The 22,995-nt window shown below is 42.5% G+C and overlaps 1 protein-coding gene across 1 annotated transcript in view; it reads left to right on the forward strand.

Annotated features, from left to right (window-relative positions):
- B3GAT2 (beta-1,3-glucuronyltransferase 2) overlaps window positions 1–22,995 on the forward strand; it is a 73,041-nt gene that overhangs the window by 34,948 nt on the left and 15,098 nt on the right. Inside the window, exon 2 of the mRNA XM_032864425.1 lies at window positions 12,123–12,267. Coding sequence (XP_032720316.1) covers window positions 12,123–12,267 — 145 coding nt within the window. The remainder of the gene's footprint in view (window positions 1–12,122; window positions 12,268–22,995) is intronic.

The raw sequence follows: 22,995 nt of genomic DNA on the forward strand, positions 1-22,995 counted from the left end.
AGCTTGCCAAATTTTCAGAGACACCAGAAATCTTTGGATTGTAACATGTCTCAATTTAAAACACAACATCTCTGTGCAGACCAAACCACACTTTGCTGCAGGACCACATTTGGACCCATGCTCCTCTGGTCTTCACAATACCTAAGAACACAAAAAGTGAGAAAAAAATTGACCCCCAAGCTAGAAAATAAGTCGGCATCATCCCTAAGAGGGGTGGATGGAAAAGGAATGATTGCCTTAGAAACTTTTACTTTTTTTTAAATAATGGACTTTATTCTTATAAAGTAACTAGTTTTAGTTTTATTTTTAATTAAACTGTAGTGGATATAAATTAGTTTCAGTTGTATAGCATAGTGATTCAACAAGTACAAACAAAGGGGCAACTGGGTGGCTCAGTTTGTTAAGCATCTGCCTTCAGCTCAGGTCATGATCCCAGGATCCTGGAATCAAGCCCCATGTCCAGCTCTCTACTTGGTCGGGGGAACCTACTTTTTCCCTCTGCCTGCCACTCCACCTGCTTGAGTGCTTTCTCTCTGTCTCTGTCAAACAAATAAAACCTTTAAAAAAAACAAGTATAAACATAAAATTCTCACCATAGTAAGCGTAGTTACCATCTATTACCATACAGTGTTAACATACGGTGTTATTGGCTATATTCCCTGTGCTGTATTTTTCATCTCTGACTTCTAACTGGGAGTTTGTATCTCTTATTCTCCTTCACCTATTTCACCCCTCGCCTTACTCCCTTCCCCTCTGGAAAGTACCATTTTTTTCTCTGTATTTATGAGTCTGTGTCTGTTTTTTATTTGGTTGATTGGTTTTTAGATTCTACACATAGGTGAAATCGTAAGGTGTTTGTCTTTTTTGGACTTGTTTCACTTAGCGTATTACCGGTTAGGTCTATCCATAATGTCACAAATGACAAGATTTCTTTCTTTTAATGGCTGGGTAATACTCCATTGTATATACACCACATCTTCTTTATCCATTCATCTGTTGATGGGCACTTTGGTTTCTTCCGTATCTTAGCTATTATAATTAATGCCACAGTAAACAGAGGTGCATATATCTTTTCTAATTAGTCTTTTTATTTTCTTCAAGTAAATATAGAAGTGAAATTACTGGATTTTATGGTACTTCTATTTTTAGTTTTTTGAGGAACCTCCATACTGTTTTCCACAGTAGCTGTACCAACTTAAATTCCCACTGACAGTGCACAAGGGTTCACTTTCCCCACATACTCATTGACACTTGTTATTTCTTGTCTTTTTGATACTAGCAATTCTGATGAGTGTTAGGTGATACCTCCCTGTTGTTTTGATTTGCACCTTCCCTGATGACAAGTGATGAGCATCTTTTCATGTATCTGCCATCCATATGTCGTCTTCAGAAAAATGTCTGTTTAGGTCCTCTGCCCATTTTTAAATCAGATTGTTTGGTTTATTTTTGTGTTTAGTTGTAGGACAATTTTATATATTTTGGATATTAACAGCTTATTGGTTATATCATTTGCAAATATCGTCTCCCATTTACTAGTTTGCCTTTTCATTTTGCCTATGGTTCCTTTTCCTGTGCAGAAGCCATTTTGCTTAATGTAGTTCCCATTGTTTATTTTTGTTTTTGATTCCCTCACTTGGGTAGACATATCCAGAAAAATTTTGTAAAGATGATGTCCACTAAATTACTGCCTATGTTTACTTTTAGCACTTTTATGGTCTCAAGTCTCACATTTAGGTCTTTAATCCATTTTGACTATTTTTATGTATGGTATAAGAAAGTGGTTTCGTTTTATTCTTTTGCATGTAGCTGTCCAGTTATCCCAACACCATTTATTGAAGAATCTGTCTATTCCTCAGTGTATATTCTTGCTTCCTTTGTCGTAGATTAATTGATCATATAAGTGGGTTTATTTCTGGACTCTTTAGTCCATTGATATGTGTGTCTGTTTTTGCGCTAGTATCATACTATTTTGATTACTGCACTTTTGTATCATAGTTTAAAATATGGGATTGTGATACCTCCAACTTTGTTCTTCTTTCTTAAGATTACTTTGGCAATTTGGCTTATCTTCTGTGGTTCCATACAAATTTTAGATTATATTTTCTAGTTCTGTGAAAAAATACCATTGGTATTTTAATGAGGATTGCATTGAATCTGTAGATTGCTTTGGGTAGTATGGACATTTTAACAATTCTTCGAGTCCATGAACATGGTATATCTTTCCATTTGTTTGTGTCGTCTTTTATTTCAACAATATCCTAGTTTTCAGAGTACATGTCTTTCACCTCTTTGGTTAAGTTTATTCCTAGATATTTTATTCTTTAAAAAAAAAAAGATTGTATGTATTTATTTGATAGAGAGGGCAAGAGAGAGCATGAACACAAGTGTAGCAGGGGTGGTGGGGGTTCAGAGGAAGAGGGAGAAGCAGACTCCCTGCTGAGCAGGGAACCTGATCTGGGGCTCCATCCCAGGACCCCAAAATCATGACCTGAGCTGAAGGCAGACATTCAACTGACTGAGCCATCCTGGCACCCGGTATTTTATTATTTTTGATGCAATTGTGGATGGCATTGTTTTCTTAATTTCTTTTTTTGCTAGTTTGTTTTTAGTGTATAGAAATGCAACAGATTTCCATCTATTGATATTTTTATTCTTCAACTCTACTGAATTCATTTATTGTAACAGTTTTTTTGTTTTTATGGAGTCTTTATGGTTTCCTATATTCATCATTTTGTCCACAGTGGTGGTGGTTTTGCTTTTTCTTTGCCAATTCAGATGATTTTATTTCATCTGATTGCTGTGGTTAGGACTTCTAGTTCTATATTGAATAAAAGTGGTGAGAATAGGAATCCTTGTCTTGTTCCTGATCTTAGAGGAAAAGCTTTCACCTTTTCACCCTTGAGTTTGTAATGTATGATCTTTATTATGTTGAGGTATGTTCCTTCTACCCATTTTGTTAAGAGTTTTTGTCATGAAGAGATGTTGAATTTTGTTGGTTTTTCTGCATCTGTATGATTTTTATTCTTCACTTTGTTAACGTGGTATATCATGTTAATCGTTTGCATATATTGAACTGTCTTTGCATCCTGGAATAAATCCCACTTGATTGTGGTGAATGATATTTTTAATGTATTTTTACATTTAATTTGCTAATATTTTGTCAACAGCTTTTGCATTTATGTTTATCAGAGATACTGGTCTGTAATTTTCTTTTTTTTTGTAGTGTCTTTTTCTGGTTTTGGTATCAGGGTAATGCTGATCTCATAGAATGAATTTGGAAGCATCCCTTCCTCTTCTATTTCCTGGGATAGTTTGAGGATAGTTATTAAGTTGTCTTTAAATGTTTGGTCGCATTCACTTGTGAAGCCATCTGATCTTGGATTTTGTTTGTTGGGAGTTTTTTTGATTATTTATTTAATTTTGTTACTAGTAATTGGTCTGTTCAGGTTTTCTATTTGTTCCTGATTCTGTCACAGAAGATTGTGTCTAGAAATTTATCCATTTCTTGTAGGTTGCTTAATTTGTTGGCATATAATTTTTTTGTAGTAGTCTTATAATTCTGTTTGTGTGTGTGTGTGTGTGTGTGTGTGTGTGTATTTTGTGTTTCTTTTCTTTCATTTCTGGTTTCATTTGAGTATTTTTTATTCCTTGAGTCTGGTTAAAGGTTTATCAATTTTGTTTATGTTTTCAAAGAACTAGCTCTTAGTTTTATTGATCTTTTCTATTTTTTTTTCCTGTCTCTATTTCATTTATTCCTTCTCTGTACTTTATTATTTTTTCCTTCTACCAACCTTGACATTGTTCTTTTTCTAGCTCCTTTAATTTTAAGTTTAGATTGTTTGAGATTTTGTTTGTTTATTTTTTTTTAAGATTTTATTTATTTATTTGACAGAAATCACAAGTAGGCAGAGAGGCAGGCAGATAGAGAGAGAGGAGGAAGCAGGCTCCCTGACGAGCAGAGAGCCTGATGCGGGGCTCGATCCCAGGACTCTGGGATCATGACCTGAGCCAAAGGCAGAGGCTCTAATCCACTGAGCCACCCAGGTGCCCCGAGATTTTGTTTGTTTCTTAAGACAGACTGACATTACTGTAAATTTTCTCTTAGAACTGCTTTTGCTGTGTTTCAAAGATTTTGAACCAATGTGTTTCCATTTCAATTTGTCTCAGGTATTTTTTTGTTTTTCTCTATGATTTCTTTGTTGACCCCTTGGTTGTTTAGTACCATGCTTTTTAGTACCACATTTGTGTTCTGGTACTTTTATTGTAATTGATTTCTGGTTGGAAAAGATGAATATAATTTCAGTCTTCTTAAATGTATTGAGACTTATTTTGTGTGGTCCATCCTGTATAATGTTACCTGTGCAACTGCTTATGTGGGCTGAAGGAGAGCAAAAAATTGGTGCCCAGCAGCACTTCTGTTCCTGGAGAAAGTTCCCGCAGATCCCTGCCTCTGTGGCACAGGTACTAAAATTAGTAAATCTTCATGTGCTTTTCATTCCCAGGTGCTTTTCAAACTGTTACTTCTGTGCTGGGTCTTGTGCAGAGTGATACAGTGTGCTAGCTCTTGAAAGCAGAGACTTGGTTTCCCATGGCCTCTCTGGCTCTCCAGGAGTTCAGTCCTGCTGACTTTTAAAGCCAGTATTGTGGTGACTTACTTTCCCAGTGCGGGTCCTCAGGGCTGGGCATTCCTAGTGTGGGCCTTGATTCCTTTGCTGCTCATGCTTGTGATGTCCCTTCTGATTGTGGGTAGCCATGCTGGAGGTTTGGCTCCCAGCTGCATCTCTGCCCCTCCTACTCTATTCAATGTGGACTTCTCCTTAGGACTTTAGATGTGGAAGGTTGGTTCTCTCAGACTTCAGGTCATTTTCAGAGTGAGCTGCAGTATATGTAGTTGTCTTGGTTTGTCCCTGGGAGGTAGTGAGCTCAGGGTCTTCTCCCATCTCTTTCTGTCCCATCTTCCCTCTCTCCAAAAACCATACGTTTTTGATTTATAGAAAAACTGAGGAGATACCAGAAAGTTTCCTATACTTCATATCCAGTTTCATCTTCTATTAACATTTTACATTATTACAGTACCATGTATTACAATTAATGAACCAGTATGAACCAAAGTATATTCTTTATTCAGATGGTCTTGGTTTGTACCTGATGGCCTTTTTCTGTTTTAGGATCCCATCTTAGATACCACATTACATTGAGTTGTCAAGTTTTTTGAGGTTCTCCTTGGCTGTGACAGTTTCTCAGATTTTTCTTGTTATCAATGATCTTGACAATTTTGAGGAGCACTGGCTAAGTGTGTTAGAGGACTCCTCTCTATTGGAATTTGTCTGATGTTTTTCCTGAGTAGATTGTGGGATTACTGGTTTCAAGGAAGAAGACCACCGTGGTAAGTGCTACGTTCATAACATCACATCAAGGGTACATAGAATCAACATTATTTTATGACTCAAGTTGTTCTGGTTCTGACCATTGGAACTCTTTCAGTTGGCTGTGTCCTTTTGACATGACTCCATCATTGTGGGTTTGCTTGTTTGTTTGCTTTTCAACACTTCCTTACTTCCTGGTGCTATAAGATGCTTCATGCTCACCTTGTGTCTGATCTGCCCACTCCTATAATCAGCCATTTATCCAAGAAGCCCCTGTTCCTTTTATTGAAGAATGATATTAGAAAAGACCACAGAGGTAGCATTTCTTGGTACATCATAAGAAAGATGCACTCTATCAACATGATTTACCAATGTTGATGTTAACCTTGATCATTTGTCTCATCAGCTCTCTTTACTGTAAAGCACCTTCCCCACTCCAGACTTCTTTCCAGGCTTTTCTTTTGGAAAGAAGTTACTGTGTGCAGCTCATAATTAAGGAAGGCATTCCACCTCCTTGTTGGGAATTTATCTGCATAAATTTTTGGGAATGCTTCTGAATGGGAGATTTGTTTATTGTCCATTTACTTATTTATTCAGTCATTTATATATTTTAGGTTATATTAGTATTTAGTATTTACTTTATACTTAAGGTATAATCCCATGCTGCTTCATTTGTTGCTCACATTGTTCCAGCTTTTGCCAATTGGAGCTCTTTCAGTTGACTCTCCTGCATGTCTTTTTATATGCTCTGATCAATGTGCATTTTTTCATTTGCTTTTGTTCTTGAGCATTTCCTTACTTTCTGACTGTAAAGATACCTTGGGATATGTCTTGTGTATTTTTTGCCTCAGACCTAGAATCAGCTACTTCTATGAGTGGGTCTGGTTCCTTCTATTAGAGTATGGTATTAGAAACCAAGATCTGGGCACCAGGTGGGCTCATTGCTACTGGAGTGTCATTATTTCTGGGCCCTGTCTGCTGATAGAGCAAGGAAATAAACATGTGATACTAATCCATGTATACATATTTCTCTATCTGTATAACCATCTCAATAACCATCTGTATAACTATCTGTGATACTAACTCATGTAGACACATCTCTCTATCTGTATAGCCATTTCAGCTAAAAATGAGTTCATATTGATGTCTCCAGCTCTAATCTATAACCACATGGATAATTCTAGCTTTCTCTTCTGTTTGTAAATTCTTACTACAACAGTGAGAAACTTGAATCCTAACAGCCACTGTCAACAATAGATTTTCTGTTTTGTTTGTTTGTTTGTTTTAATTAAAGAATGCAGGGGAATATCCCTGTTAGGAGCCCAGGAACCTGAGTTCCTTTTCCTGGAATATTTTTGGTCTTCTTGTCCGCAGTGGTTCATGCTTCAGGCTTTAGACTTAGCTCATGCTGATGTCCTCAAGGAAACTTCAGCAGATCCCAGATCACATCAGATCCTCTGCATCCTGCTCCTATAGACTGTGTTCTTCCCTTCCAGCCCTTATCAGCATAGAAATTAAGTAACTAATTTTGCGATTCGACGTGTCATTGCTTTTTCTCTCCTGGAATGTTGGCTTGGTAAATGAGAACGTTGTCAGCCTTGCTCAGGGACTAGCACAGCACTGGACACACATTATGTGATGGATGGTTTAGTGAAAAAATACAGCAGGAGTGGAAGAAATGTTAGACTTCATCTTCTAACCAATAACATAGGAGATGAGTTTAGAATATAACATTAGGAGCATTTCTGCTTTCTAGAATTCTTAGATACTTTATGCACCTCAAAAGTTCATGCTGTGAGAATGGAGGTATAGGGAAATCAGGCAAAAAAAAAAAAATCCTAGGCAATATAAAGATACGTGAAGGACTCTGGAATGAATAGCATTGAGCCAAGTGTCCATTAGTTGAAGGAAATTGATGCTAAAACCATTAGGGGGCAGATGCAAGAAAGAAAACACAGATATGACATTAATGTTCGAACTTGTTCCCAAGGGATTTTATGGGTACATTGGATTATGTAATGTAGTTTCTCTGTTGGAAATATCAGATGTTTATGGACAGTGAAATTGGAGAACGATCCTCAACTCCAGGTCATCATGTCTGTATTTCTTCCTTGTATTTGTCCTGCTCTTTCCTTGTGTCTTCCGTTTACTGGATCCTTTTGGATTTAGGGTGTTTTTCTTTCCCACTGCAGTGTTAAAAAAGCAGGATACAGATTGTCATTCTTTATGGTAATTCTCCTTAAGGTTGCCTATAGCATTTTAATTTTTATTTATTTAAAAAAATTTTTATTTTCAGTGTTCCAAAACTCATTGTTTATGCACCACACCCAGTGCTCCATGTAATACATGCCCTCCATAATACCCACCACCAGGTTCACCCAAACCCCCACCCCCCTCCCCTCCAAAACCCTCAGTTTTTTTTTCTCAGAGTCCACAGTCCCTCATGGTTTGTCTCTCCCTCCGATTTCCCCAACTCACTTACAGCATTTTAAATTTCAGAAAATCAAGAACTTTATTCATTTCCCTTTGGAAAAAATAAGACAAGATTTCACCTTAGTGGTGTGTCTTCAAGAAAGCTAAAGGCTTTTGTTTAACTCTTTCTGCTTTACTCTAAGGGCATTCTGATGATCACCTAGTGTGATCTTCTGAAGTATTCCAGTCCCTGGAACTGGCTCTTAGCTGTTCCCCAGGGAGGGACCAAAAGGTTGTAAGGCTGCAGAAAAAAAAAATAGTTGGCTAAAAAACCCAAGGGCTGATTGTTGGTGAGAGTCACCAGACACAGGTGGGGGAAGTAGTTACCTGCCTCCCTCCTTTCCTGGAGAAGATGAAGATGAACAACCACCACCTGCCCTGGGATAGTTTTTCTTGTTGTTTTTGGCTTTTGGTGTTTTTAAAAGTAGTCTCCACAGCACTGGAGAGTGGAGCCTATCGCAGGCTTGAACATAGAACCCTGAATTCAAGACCTGCGCTGAGATCAATACTGTTGCTTAACCAGCTGAGCCAGCTAGGTGAGCCAATGAGGCACGCCTGCCCTTCGATAGTTTAAATGGCATTTAGGAAGAGTGTGGAGATGTACCAGAGGTATCTTTTGTGTCCTTAGTAGCCCTTGGGACTATGGAAATAGTCCATGGTTTTGGCTGGTTAACATTGCTGTGCAAGTCCTGTCTATTTAATCGAGGTTGTGGTGGGAGAAATAAATGACAGATTATGACTTTGGCATTGAATAAATAGGAGAATGCCTTGGGGATCTATTTTTAATATTGTAACTCTTAAAAATATGTGAATTGCTTCCTCTTCATCTTCTATCTAGAGGTTTAGTCCTCTGTTTTAGATTGGGGCTCACACAGCCACTTGAGGTTGTGCCCCTTATGTAACTATTATTTTGTGTTAATAAAGTAACAGAACTTTTAAATACCGAGAATATTTCAGTTGTATGAAAGTGCTTTTACTTTTAATAGTAACAGTCATTGTTATTTTCCCCCCTTCTCAGAAAGGGTGGCTGCTGAGGAATTCTTAAAGAGCATAGACTGAGTGAAAAGGACACAGAACAAAGGATATCTCCCAGGGGTGAAATGAAGAAGTTCTGTAAATAGCTGTGCTATTTTCCTTCGAAATGTCTGGCACATTCCATGTGATACAGCGGTGGGGTACCAAGGGGCCGTGTGTCTAACTCTGATGGAGCATTCCACGCTGACTCTCAGAGCCGTGCACACATGACAAGGGCATCTGGATCCTTCCAAAGTATTAAACTACTTAAATGACAAGTTTTTAAAAAAATTTCACATACATAATCCTGCCATATCACCTGTGTTCAGATAGTCACTCCTTCACCTTTGAACACCCAATTCTCTGAAAAAATCCAGCATAAGTAAGTGTTAGCTCTGAGCTGCTCTCAGGAATTTGGAGTGTGATAAGCGAAACCTGCATTTTCTAGCAAGAAACTGGCACAGAAATGGGAAGTTTTGTTTCTTGGATTCATCTCATTACCTAGAACCTGAGGCTGTTCTGAAGTCTGCGGGCCAAATCCTGCATATCTTTCCTGGCCCGGCTTAAGTGAAACACCTGCCACAACGCAGGTTTGGCCATGTTTAATTCCCTCACGCTAGTGGTCTCACAGTCATGGTTTATTATTCTCCTTAATGGTGATTTCTCCATTCCTATTTTAAAATAATTTTAAACTTCTGTTTGTTTATTGTCTGTCCTCCTCCTCTTCTGATGGTGAGCTGGTCCCTTGGCCTGCACAGGTGCACACTGCTTGCTTGTTACACGTGGTCTTCCTTTCAGTTACTACCTGGTGCTTATCAATAATTTTTTGGCACCTGACATACGTAGGGCACAACCTATGCATTTTTGAGAGGACACACAAGGTGGAGAAGGGGTCTGTTTCCCAGCGTTTGGCAGATTTGAAAATTTAATGCTCTGGACAAAAGCAATTTAGGAGCTGAAAAATCATGCACATTTTAAGGAAATACCAAAAAAGAACAGTACTGTTGTTAATACCTTAGAGATAGACATACGGCCATTGTGTCAATTTAGGAAAAACACATGTATTTAGATTTTAGTTTTTTCATATGTTTGCACGTTTGTTACATAAGACAGATAGAAATGTTTACACTTTCTGCAGTGTGTGAGGGAACAGGAGTTTGAAGGTGGAGTGAGTTGGGGAGAGGGTGATATTTCTGTGGAAATTTTAGTAAACTTTCTGGGTTTTTTTTTCCCCACCTATGGAGATGACATAGGACACAAAACATTAAATGTTAATATTGATTCAAGAATTAAATCATGAAAACATTGCTGAGGAAAATGAAAAATCTACGGAAATGAAGAACTATGTCTTATTCATGACCCGATTTTGTTAAGCTGTCTGTTCTCACCAAATTGATACGTAGATTTAATGCAATCCCAATAAAAATTTGCTAAAATGTTCAGGGTGCATCTGAAACTCATATGGAAAGGAAAAGGAATTAGAACAGTCAAAACAACTTTGATGAAGAAGAACAAAGGATTAATACTGCTGGACTACCAGAGTACTCTAGAGCCACAGTAAATCAGGACAGGTTGTTAGCATCAAGATCAGCAAATGAGGGGCGCCTGGGTGGCTCAGTGGGTTAAAGCCTCTGCCTTCGGCTCAGGTCATGATCCCAGGGTCCTGGGATCGAGCCCCTCATCGGGCTCTCTGCTCAGCAGGGAGCCTGCTTCCTCCTCCCTCTCTGCCTGCCTCTCTGCCTACTTGTGATCTCTGTCAAATAAATAAATAAAATATTAAAAAAAAAATAAACAAATGAACCAGCAGATCAGAGGAGAATGTCCATAAACAAACCCACAAAGGTGCAAAGACCGTTCAGCTCTGGGACAGTCACATATCCATTCACATAGTGTGGTTGGAACAATCAGATATCCGTATGCAAAAAGGAGAAAGAACACAGCTTCAGGGGTGCTTGGGTGATGCAGTCAGCCCCTCATAGCATACTCACAAATTAATGCTAACTAGATCATAACCTAAATAGATCATAAACCTAAAAGCGACAACTATAATACTTGTGGAGAGGAGGAGAAAACTCTTGTGATTTTGAGTTAGGCAAAGATTCTATTTTTTTTTTAAAGATTTTATTTATTTTAGGAAGAGAGAGAGCGTGTACTTGTAAGGAGAGGAGGAGAGGGAGTTAATTTCCAGCAGACTCCATGCTGAGCACAAAGCTTTGGTGTTGGAGGGGGAAAAAAAGCTTTGGTGTTGAAATTGTCATTACAACAGTCCACCAAATGCAGCTGTGTCAGTTATGCCCAAGGACACCCCCAGCTGAGAGGGTGAGTGGAGCTGAAAGCAGCCTGTACTTTAATGGCCAAGCCATGGGCCCAGTATATGTATGTGCCTGAGGAAAGGGAAGCTTCTAGTTAGCAGGAAGGTGTCTTGTGGGCTGCTTATGGTCCTGTTTCACATGTGTCTTAGAAGGTGGTGATGGGGGCTTCCCCCCAGAATGCTCCCCTGCCATCAGCAAGCTTTGTTGTGAACATGTCTTTTCCCTTAAAGAAATCCAGTAAATCACTTTCAGCGGAAGGCTGTCTTTAACCAGAATTCCACCAGATACTACAGTGTGTGCTGGAAGAGAGAAGGCGAGCTTCTCCAGCTGCCCTCATGATGCTTTTCCTCCTCTAGTTGGGCTCAGTTGCCCTTGAAAAGTGGAATGTAGGGTGTGGGGTTTTTTTGTTTTTTGGTCTCTCGAGGATGCCCAGTATCCCTCCCTTCTCTATCTGGATGCCATTAGTAACACCCTCAGCCAATGTTTCTGTGTCTGTATAAATAAACAAGTCATAGGAAAGGCAACTCCTGCGGCTTTTCTGAGTGAACTTTTTGCTGTTACTGAGCAGTCAAGTTTCCTAAAGAGAAGTCAACCCTTTCACTTCCAAAGATGCCAAGTATGAAGATTCAACTTGGAAGCAAAGAGAAAATATTTTTGACAGTCACAACTTAGCTTCAAATAAATGATGTCCAGATACTGACACCCACTTCCTTTCTCTCAAGCCTTGAGCCACCAGCGGACTCTGTGACAGAGGGTGGCTGATGGCGCCCAGCAGCTGGGCATCGGGCAGCGGTCTGCCCTTAGAAGTGTTCTATCAGGACCTTCGGCTTCTGAAAATCTATGCCCCGCCTCCACCCCACCCCACTACCCCATTTCTTCTATGTGGTTCACATTTCTTTCCTCCCTTTGAGTTGTTTTCCCTCAGGAAACAAACCACATCTCTTTCCTCTTTTTATAGATGCGAACTACACGCAAAGTCTCTGTCTGGCCAGTGGGCCTGGTTGGTGGGCGACGCTATGAACGTCCGTTGGTGGAAAATGGCAAAGTCGTGGGCTGGTACACCGGCTGGAGAGCAGACAGGCCTTTTGCCATCGACATGGCAGGTGAGGAGTGTGCGTGGTGACCTTTGCTCCTCCCCGATTGTTCTTCCAGGGGTCCTGTTTGTTTTAACAGTGTGCTGGGGGAAGGAAGCCTTGAAAGACCCTACGTTGTATTCTATTCAGCAGATAAACTAAATAAACCTTTGAAACAGGCTTTTTGATTAATTCAAGTAGAAATGGACCTCACGGGTGCTTAGAAATGATTATTCTGTCCCATTTTAGTCAGCTATCCATGCGGCCATCTCTTCAAAAAGCGTATATGTGCCGGGTGCTGGGCTGAGTGTCCGGTCAGTGGTGGGAACCAGACTTGGCCCCTCCTCACCAGGGCTGCTGCCTGTGCCTTCTGGTTCCCCACTCTAGGAGTCCAGTTGGTTTCAGTATATGACATGCTCACTGATAAGCTTAATAGTGATATAAAATTGACAAGCTAATAATTTTCATGCTTAATTGATAAATTCAGTGCTTACTGATACATTTAATAGCTGAAACATAAAATTGGGTTTCTGGTTTTTCAATCATTGCTTCACTGAGTATAACTATCTTTTAAAGTTTATATCCCCTGGAGCACCTGGGTGGCTCAGTCAGTTAAGAGTCCAACACTTGATTTTGACTGAGCTCATGATCTCAGGGTTGTGAGTTCAAGCCCCACGTTGGGCTCCATGCTGGACGTGGAGTCTGCTTAAGATTCTCTCTCTGCCCTTCCCCCCTCTAAAAAAATGAAGTTTTTATTCTCTGACCAACCCATTGAATTGAGTAAGACCTATAGTAGTCCACAAATCCTAAAATGCTACATTATCATAAAGGACTCCTTTTCAGTGGGTTATATAAGACGATGCCTGTGGTAACTGTGGAAGGATGCAGTTTAAAACATGAGGCTTAGAGGCAAGAAAAATCACTGACGTTTATAACCTAGAAGATGGAGGCAGAAAAGCTTCAAGGTTAATCTCCTCCATCTTCAACTCTAGAACACAGCCCTGTCTGTCTCTCTGTTATCCTGTGCTTGGCCAGACCTTTGTGTGTATTTCCCAACTGCACTCAGAATTCTGATGGGACGAAGACTGCATTCTGAACTGGATTCATCACTTTTATTTTGACGATCCTATAAATTTGAGGGAGCAAGATTATGAAGAGTGTGAGGAGTGAGAGTTGTTGGGGCGAGTTCTGGTACACGACGCTGTGGGGGACCCCTTGCTCTGCATCACGGGATGGAATAGACTAGGATATTTTTACTCAGTGTTTAAGAAACATTTCCTGAGTGTCAGTTTTATGGAAATGTATTTCATGGTCTCTGACCCCAGGGACATTTTGGAGCTCTTACCCTTCCTTGGTCACCCTGTCCTGGGCTCCCCTCTCTATTTTCTGACCTCCCCCAACATAAGCCTTACCCTTTGGTCTTCAGTCCCTGCATCCTCAGGGCTGAGTGCCGTCTCCGCCAAGCCCTTCACCTGAAGGCAGACAGAAGTGAGGTCAGCCATACTTGGAAGGTCCTGAGGGTTCCCAAAAGAGGCCTTTCCTCAATGAAATGGGAATTCATCACTCTCAAATGAAAAGGCTGTGTCTTTGGAGAATCTGGTTTCTTGCAGAGAGGAAGTATAACTCTGAGCAGAAAACTTCGAGAACATTAGACAAAGTCTTTTGCTTCCCTAGGACTTCATTTCCCCATGTGTAGAATGAGATGTAGCGTGAACGACCACTAAGGTCTTCTCTGGTGTGTCTTTCTCCAGGCTTCTGTCCTTGGGAAGCTCAAAGAGAAGCCAGGTCCCTGGTCCCCCCCCCCCCCTTTTTTTTTTCTTAAAGATTTTATTTATTCATGAGAGAGAGAAAGGCAGAGGCAAAGGGAGAAGCAGGCTCCCTGCTCCACAGGGGCAGGACTCAATGCGGGACTTGATCCCAGGACCCCATGTTTTTTTAACCTGAGTGGAAGGCAGATGCTTAACTGACTGAGCCACTCAGGTGCCCAGGTCCTTGGCTCCTAAGTGAGGAGTTGAGACTGCGAAAGCAGCCAGCTGATAGGTGTTTGGCCCTGACCTTTCCCAGAGCCTTGCTTCACCACAGGCTCGGCAGGCGTGTCTCCTTATACACAGGATCTCTGCCCGCAACCCTGCAAGTTAGCTTCAAGGTGAGGACAACTTGGATTAAGTCTTTCTGGATTTTATTATAAGAACTTTTACGTAGATGATCAAGTATCCAGTAAATCCACTGAATATTTGCATTGATTCCCCCCAGAGTTTGGATCCAAATAGATATATCTAAAATTCGAGAAAGGCACATGTGTTTTATGCATTAGGCCTGGCCTGTGACAAGATATTTGGTACCTTTTTACTTCGGTCTATGACATGACTGATGTTTGGCTTTTTGTGAACATTTCAATATATTTTCAAAGCATAATATAAGGACTATCATAAAATATGAACGATTTGCCTATTTCTTAATTATCCCTGTTTCAAAATAGGAATGTAATTTCTGTCTCTAAGAAAATAGGTTTTGCCACACTAAATTATTTTCTTCACACATGCACTTGCTTTTGCAAATTAGTGTTCAGTAAATTATTAGTATATTTGGAAGCCTTTAAGTGAGAGTGATTTGGTTGATCAGGTGATGATTCTGATTTGGAGGGAGTTTGTTCTCCTCCTAAAACTTAAAAAGTCACAGCTTTGTTTACATTTCACGCAAGATTCACGTATTCTGAGTGGGAAGCGGGGCAAGACCTCACAGACCTTCACATATAAACGGTACTTCCCACTTCATTTTTAAGTTACATGCACTCACAGTGTCTAGAAGGGGAGAGAGAAGCCAGAAGGCCAGTTTTGTGCTGGCTTCTGGACGGTCAGGGCAGCTGCTCAGGAAACGGTCTGTGGGAGAGGAGTGAGAGGACCACGCTGGAGCCTGGGCCTCTCCTGGATTCCCATGAGCTGAGGAAGAGACTTGACGCCTCACCATCAGGGCACATTTCCACAACGGTTTTGCTGTGGGGGTGGCGAGCCCCTTCACTGGAAGCCCGTCGTGGTCTGTCCTGCCTGGATTTCTGTGAAGTCACAGCCTCGCCTGTCACTCGAAGCTGATTTGAGTATCAGACCTCGGAACTGTAGTGTTTGACGCCATTCAGGGAGTTTGACTCTGTGTCCATCTTTATTTTGCCATATTGGACTCGGCAGGGGCGATCTTTGCTCTCAGATGAGGAAACGCTGTTCTGGAATTACTGTGTAGGGGTGTTAATGGCAGAAGCAGAGATTGTCACACTGGGCGAAAGCTAAAAAAAACAACCCAAACTTAGGAATGATGACTACTGAAACCGTGAAACCATGGCTCTGGAGGGAGCGCAGCGGCGGCCATCCCTGCCGGGGGAAGCAGCACGCAGGCAGCTTCTGCCCTGGCTGCTGGCCACCCTGCTCCACAGGGCAGGAAGACCTGGGAACACCTGCTGTGGGCCCGAGCCTTGGGCTTCGGCTCCTACCCCTCGGGCGTCTGACCCGCTAGCTCTGACTGATGCCAGCAAGGCACTCCACACAAAGAGTTTAGCTCTCTTTGGAAGTCAGGGTGTCATTTTCAAGTGACAGACTGCTTTTGGCCACTTCCAGGAAGGTGTCAATAAGAACCATTGCTTGAAAGAACTGAGCTTAAAATAATCTTGAGCCTCGCGGGGAGGTGTGGATTTGTTCAAATTCAGAACTTAAGGCTGAGATCCCTGTTTTGAATTCTCACTGTGTGTGAGGTGGCAGGCAGGGCTCTGTGCTCCTTTAATGACAGTCCCATAGGGTTCCCAGTTGAGTGCCCGGCCCAGAGTAGGGCCTCCATTCCAGTAAAAACCCAGCAGGGTGCACCATTGTTCAGCTCTGCCCTAACTGCCTGGAGTCAGCTCAGACCCCACAGGTTAGCGGGCAGTCCCGACACGACTGCCTTTGCTTAATCAACAACAATTTGGGGGTCCCAGGCCAACTGCACTCCTGACTAGCTGTAAATCTGTTGTTTTTCTCTCAGGTTTGACAATTTGCTAGCAGGACAGTAAACAAACTCAGGATAATGCTCTATTTATTATTAGAGTCCTTTTACAAAAGGTGCAAATTAGGACCAGTGACATGAAGAGACCTGTGGGCTGAGGTCTGGTAGAGGATGCAGAGCTGCTATGCTGTTCCTTGCGAAATGAGGCTCTAGCCCCCTCCCAGTGCATTAATGCGTTCACAGAGTGGGAAGTTCCACTGACCCTCTGCCTCCAGGGTTTTTAGATAGTTTCCTTATTAGGCACATTTGATTGACTCAGTGGCCACACAATGGAACTCAGTCTCCAGCTTCTATCCCCAGAGGTCGGCATGGTCCTGCGGCATGGTCAGACATGGCCCCATGTTCCGACCCCCTAATCCTGTGCTTGGTTTTTCTAGGAACTGGCCCCCACTCTGGAGCTCTCCAGAGACCCTCTGCAGCCACCTCATTAGCACAACAAAGTCACTCCCATCCCTCAGGAAATGCTAAGGGTTTTACAATAAAAGCTCCTGGCCCAGAACTAGGCTGTCAGCTTTTCCCCATTGAGGATGATATTCGCTGTAGGTTTTTCATAGATCGCTTTTATAAAGTTGAGGAATGTTCCCTCTATCCCTATACTTTGAATCGTTTTAATCAGGAACAAACGCTGTATCTTGTCAAATGCTTTTTCTGCATCAATTGAGAGGACCATGTGGTTCTTTCCTCTTCTGTTATTGATTTGTTCTATCACATTGATTGATTTGAGAATGTTGAGCCACCACTGCATCCCTGGAATAAGTCCCACCTGGTCATGGTGGATAATCTTTTTAGTGTACTGCTGAATCCTATTAGCTAGGATCTTGTTGAGAATCTTGGCATCCATATTCATCAGGGATATTTATCTGAAATTCTTTTTGGTGGGGTCTTTGCCTGGTTTGGGGATCAGGGTAATACTGGCTTCATACAAAGAGTCTGAAAGTTTTCCTTCTGTTTATATCTTTTGAAACAGCTTCAGGAGAATAGGTATTATTTCTTCTTTGAATCTTTGGTAGAATGCTCCAGGGAATCCGTCAGGTCCTGGTCTCTTGTTTTTTGGGAGGTTTTTGATCACTACTTCAATCTCGTTACTAGATATTGGTCTATTCGGGTTGTCAATTTCCTCCTGATTCAGTTTTGGAAGTTTATACATTCCCAGGAATGCATCCATTTTGCCTAGGTTGCTTAACTTATTGGCATATAACTGTTGATAATAATTTCTGATGATTATTTCTATTTCCTCGGTGTTAGTCATGATCTCTCCCTTTTCATTCATAATTTTATTAATTTGGGTCCTCTCTCTTTTCTTTTGGATTAGTTTGGCCAATGGTTTATCAGTCTATCTCTATTTTATCTAGTTTATCTCTACTGTCTATCTCATTGATTTCTGCACTAATCTTGATTATCTCCCTTCTTGTGTGTGAGGTTGGCTTAATTTGTTGTTGATTCTCCAGTTCTTTAAGGTGTAAAGAGAGTTGGTGTATTCTGGATTTTTCACCTTTTTGAGGGAGGCTTGGATGGCTATGTATTTCCCTGTTAGGACCGCCTTTGCAGTATCCCATAGGTTTTGGACCAAAATGTCTTCATTCTCATTGGTTTCCATGAATTGTTCTTCCTTGATTTCCTAGTTGATCCAAACATTCTTAAGCAAGGTGGTCTTTAGCTTCCAAGTGTTTAAATTCTTTCCAAACTTTTTCTTGTGATTGAGCTCCAGTTTCAAAGCATTGTGATCTGAGAATATGCAGGGAATAATCTCAGTCTTTTGGTATCAGTTGAGCCCTGATTTGTGACCCAGTATGTGGTTTATTCTGGAGAAAGTTCGATGTGCACTCGAGAAGAATGAGTATTCTGTTGTTTTAGGGTGGAATGTTCTGTATATATCTAGAAGATATGGTCCATAAATACAATGGAGTATTATGTCTCCATCAGAAAGGATGAATACCCAACTTTTGTATCAACATGGATGGGACTGGAGAAGATTATACTGAGTGAAATAAGTCAAGCAGAGAGAGTCAATTATCATATGGTTTCACTTACTTGTGGAGCATAAGGAATAACATGGAGGACATCAGGAGAAGGAGAGGAGAAGTGAGTTGGAGAAAACTGGAGGGGGAGACAAACCATGAGAGACTGTGGACTCTGAGAAACAAACTGAGGGTTTGGGAGGGGTGGGGAGTGGGGGGTTGGGTGAGCCTGGTGGCAGGTATTATGGAGGGTACGTAGTGCATGGAGCACTGGGTGTGGTGCACAAACAATGAATGCTGGAACACTGAAAAGAAATAAAATGGGAAAAAAAAAAAGAATGAGGCACAAAGACCAGGTAATTTTTTTTTATATACCACGGACTCAAAAAGGATAGCTTTCCTACCCTAAAGAAGGGTGTCTACCATGTCCCTGTTTTACTAGTGCTTTCCTGCACAAAAACAGAGGACACATTGGTGATGTCTCAGGGTCACTTTCAGCTTTGTCTATGGATGTTTGCGTGACTTGTAAAAATAAGACGTGATTGTGAAGTGATGAAATCATTTTATTTATGGATTATGAGATGGATGAGAAGTCTAGGAGGACTCTCAGTTTTTGGGACTGGAGTCCTGTGGACATGGGTGTGTTGAAGCTCTGGAAGTAGTTGAGCTCCCTGGAGGGCATCCCAGGATGCAGTCATTTCAAGTGGCTGCAGGGGGAGAGGCCAGGGAAGGGAGCAGGGCCCAGGCCAAGGGCAGAGCAACCAGAGGCAAGAGGTGGTTGGATGGATGGTCATGGATTTGACTACTGTCTGCCTTGTGTCATGGATGTGAAAGAGGAAGGTGCTTAGTGGGTGTGGGAGTGTGAGAGCCGGGCATCCAGATGGTGTCATTAAGATGGCTGGCAATTAGGCTGTTTCCTGGAATAGGGGATATACGAGAATGGAGGGCCTGAATTCAAGAGGAGTAAGAAGGAGGCAGACTCCTCCAAGGAAAGTTGGATTTCCAGTAGAGCAAGAGAAAGCGAGTGTTCAGTCCATGAGAGGACTGGGGAGGTTCCACTGGGTCAGGACAGTGATCACAGAGGATGTCATGGAAGTAAATAGCTGGAAGGGCTGCAGGGAGCTATGTGCAAGAAAGACAGGGGGATTATTTCTGAGGTCCAACTCAAAGGTGGCATGAGTTTTGATGGGTTTTGATTCTAAGGATTGAGGTTGTACGTGGGCCACTGTATTTATACTTTTTCTATTGGCACCTATCTTCTGCATCCCTATGGCTTAATCCCCATTTCCAGTACAGTCTCTAGAGATGCGAAGGGCCCTTTTTAAAATGAAACTTAGATCGATGCTTTAGAAGAGACCTCTGGGGAAGTAGGATGAATAGTGTGCTCAGGGGTGGGGATGTGAACACCACTAAGAGGCAGGAAGGTCAGGAACAACTCTTTCAAGAACCGTGGCAGGGTTGAGAAGGGAAGAGAGATGGTAGCCGTTTCAAGGCATAGGAGAAGTGTTTTTTTGTTTTCCTTTAATAAAAGAAGAGAAGCTGAAGTTTTGTGAGAAAAAGAGATGTGTTGAAGTCCCAAAGAAGAGGAAATAGGGGGTTGGGGGGACTGGGACTTCAGATGGACAAGTTGACTTTGGCAGAATCACCTCTTATTCTTAATAATGAGGTGAGGTAACTAAGGAAACCGAGACCCGGGAAGGTGGCAATGCTGGTTGTTGGAGGCTGGCTGTCTGCTGGATATTAACGGGGCGGGAGGAGCACCGTGGACTGAATCCCGCTGACACTGCTGACCGTGGGACTGCATGGAGCCTGTGGGGAACACATAGCCCCTGCCCCCAAGTAGTTGGTATCTAGCAGAGAGAGAATAGTTATGATAAATGTGTAACTTCCTGTCCCATGACATAGAAAATGAGGTATGAATGGGAAGTTTTGGGTTTATATAAGAGAAAAGAGAACTGCTGCTGAGGACAGTTTGGCAAGGGCATTGTGGAAGACACAGCATGGGAAGGTTGCCTTAGGTGCAGGCCCAGGTCCGAGCGAGTTCAAGGAACAGCAAACCGCAGGGTATATGCAGCTCTCAGGGGAGAGGCAAGCTCGGGGAAGCCTATGAGGATTGATTGATGAAATAGAAATTTGTCTTCATTTCTGTGGGTATAGGGGGATTTGTGACTTTTTTTTAAGATTTTATTTATTTATTTGACAGACAGAGATCACAAGTAGGCAGAGAGGCAGGCAGAGAGAGGAGGAAGCAGGCTCCCTGCTGAGCAGAGAGCCCGATGAGGGGCTCGATCCCAGGACCCTGGGATCATGACCTGAGCCGAAGGCAGAGGCTTTAACCCACTGAGCCACTCAGGCACCCCGGATTTGTGACATTTTTTAGTTTAGCTAGTTGAACAATGTTGTATGATATGGTGATAGTGGACATGTTAAATTTAATTTTGGTTTTATTATAATTTGTTGAATTATACTTTGAGTTGTAACTTACGTGCAAAAGTATATGGTGATTCAGGTAATTAGAACATCCTGTAAACCAGAATGCCAGCTGAATACAAACAGGAAAATAGTAATAAAAATAGGAATCTTCATATTGGGAAAAAAGAAAATCCATTGCTTGACAAGTTTCCAGGCTCTGGATTCATTGTGCATGTTCTGTCCTTATGGAGGGTTGTGGAGTTTGGGCTCTCAGCCAATCACAGTTACACAGGGCCTTCTTTCTCTAGATATTTGTTGAGAAGGAATTTTGTCTGGATTAATTTCCTTGGCAAAAACCTTTCTCAGTAGATAATATAGTAGTAAACATCAGCCTGGGTTCAGATCAACAAAGCCAAATGAACATAGCCAGAATTGGCAATACTTTACTTTGCCTCGTGAATATAATTACTGCAAGAAAGAGAGGTATGGGAGCTGGGTGTCTCAGTCGGTGGAGCGTCCCAATCTAGGTTTTTTTTTTTTTTTTTTAAAGATTTTATTTATTTGACAGAGAGAGATCACAAGTAGGCGGAGAGGCAAGCAGAGAGAGAGAGAGAGAGAGGAGGAAGCAGGCTCCCTGCAGAGCAGAGAGCCCGATGTGGGACTCTATCCCAGGACCCTGAGATCATGACCCTGAGATCATGACCTGAGCTGAAGTCAGAGGCTTAACCACTGAGCCACCCAGGTGCCCCCCCAATCTAGGTTTTGACTTGGGTCATGATCTCAGAGTCATGGGATTGAACCCTGCTTCTGGGCTCCCTGCTCAGCAGGGATTCTCTCCCCCTGCCTCTGCCCTTCCCACCACTTGCACTCACTAGTGCACGCTCGCTTACTCTTTCTTTCTTGCTCTCAAATCTTTTTTTTTTTTTTTAAAGGGGTTAATAACCTTGTTCTGCCACTTTGAGGCCATTTGTAAATTAAATGTGTTGTTTTCCATGTGTGACTGTTTTGTGTAAGGAAAATAAAATTAGTGTTCTCAGTAGAGTGACAGTGTGTCATATGGTTCAGTGCAGGGTCTGGGGACCATCGTGGCACCTTGTCCTTAGGTGGGTGCGGCGTGACTGTCACTGGAGCGGTGTGTGGGCTCCCTGGGACGGAAGCAGAGCTGCAGGGGCATGGTGATTCCGTCCTGAGAACTTAGACGCCACAGGGATGGTGACGGAGTGTTGGGGGCAAGGGCAGCCCGTTGCCCATTTGTTAGATAACAAATCCAGAATGAGGTACATTCTGGAGACCAGCAGGTGTTCGGTGGCCTCGTCGACATCTTCCGTTCTGTCCACAGGGACCGCATCTGTGCGGGGTTACGGTGGGCATGTGGGGTGAGGAGCGCCTGCGTGTCTGTGTGCCAGTCCCCAAGGGACTTTGTCCGGGGCAGCTGAGGGCGGGGCGGCTGTGTTCAAGTAGGGCTTGGTGGAGTGGAGGGGCATCCCTCAGAATTTCAGCAAATAAAGCATTGAAAATGAGAAGTTGTCGCTTCTCTCTGGGAAGCCCAGCCGACTTCCTGATTATCGCTCGCCAAGCATCAGGCTCGTATCCCAGGCGTCAGGCAGTCTTTGGTGCTCTGGGTGCATTCTTGTCCTGTCTTCACTCAGTTTGGCAAGGGAGGTGCTAGTATTCTCCTCCTCCTTTAAATACAAGGAAATGGAGGCGTGGACAGGCGAAGTCACTTGTCCGAAGTTACACGGTGACCCTGCTCAGGTTAGTGGGTCTCCAGAGATGGCACTCCCACTGCCCGCCAAGTGACCAAGTTCTTGATCAGTGAGCCTCTGAGCCCTTCATCTGCAGAATGGGAAATGGAATTCCTCACAGAATACGACATCAAGGTCAGGGCACTTGGAACAGCTCTGTTAAATGGTGAGTTTCTTCACCAAGAAGCAAGATCAGACTGTGTCTGTGTTCCCCTGTCCCCTGCGTTCAGATGACTCATAGGCCTGTCCGGGGGAATTGGCCCAGGGCTGTGTGTGGCTGATGACCGTGGGGACCGGAGCACTGATGAAGATGGACTGTGGGGGAGGGGCATCGCTGCCACCCACGCTCCGCCGGGGCATAGCAGGCCGGGCTTGCCGAGGTTCCCCACCTAGAGATTAGGGGTCCAAACACCTGCCCTCTGGGTTGTGGTGAGGTTGAAAGGAGAACAGATTCTGCAGAAGTTTCTGCTGTTCTGTCAGTGTTTGAATTCTCACCACACAGAGCCGCTTCAGATCATTCCTGACGGTAACACCTAGGAGCATGTGAACTCATTGCTTTGGGCTCATGATGGACTTTGTGTCTGTCCTGGCTGGTGGACCTGTGCTCATCATCATTC

The sequence above is a fragment of the Lontra canadensis genome, unplaced genomic scaffold (assembly GCF_010015895.1).
Source record: "Lontra canadensis isolate GAN:19392208 unplaced genomic scaffold, GSC_riverotter_1.0 scaffold27, whole genome shotgun sequence".
NCBI classification, from domain to species: Eukaryota; Metazoa; Chordata; class Mammalia; order Carnivora; family Mustelidae; genus Lontra; species Lontra canadensis.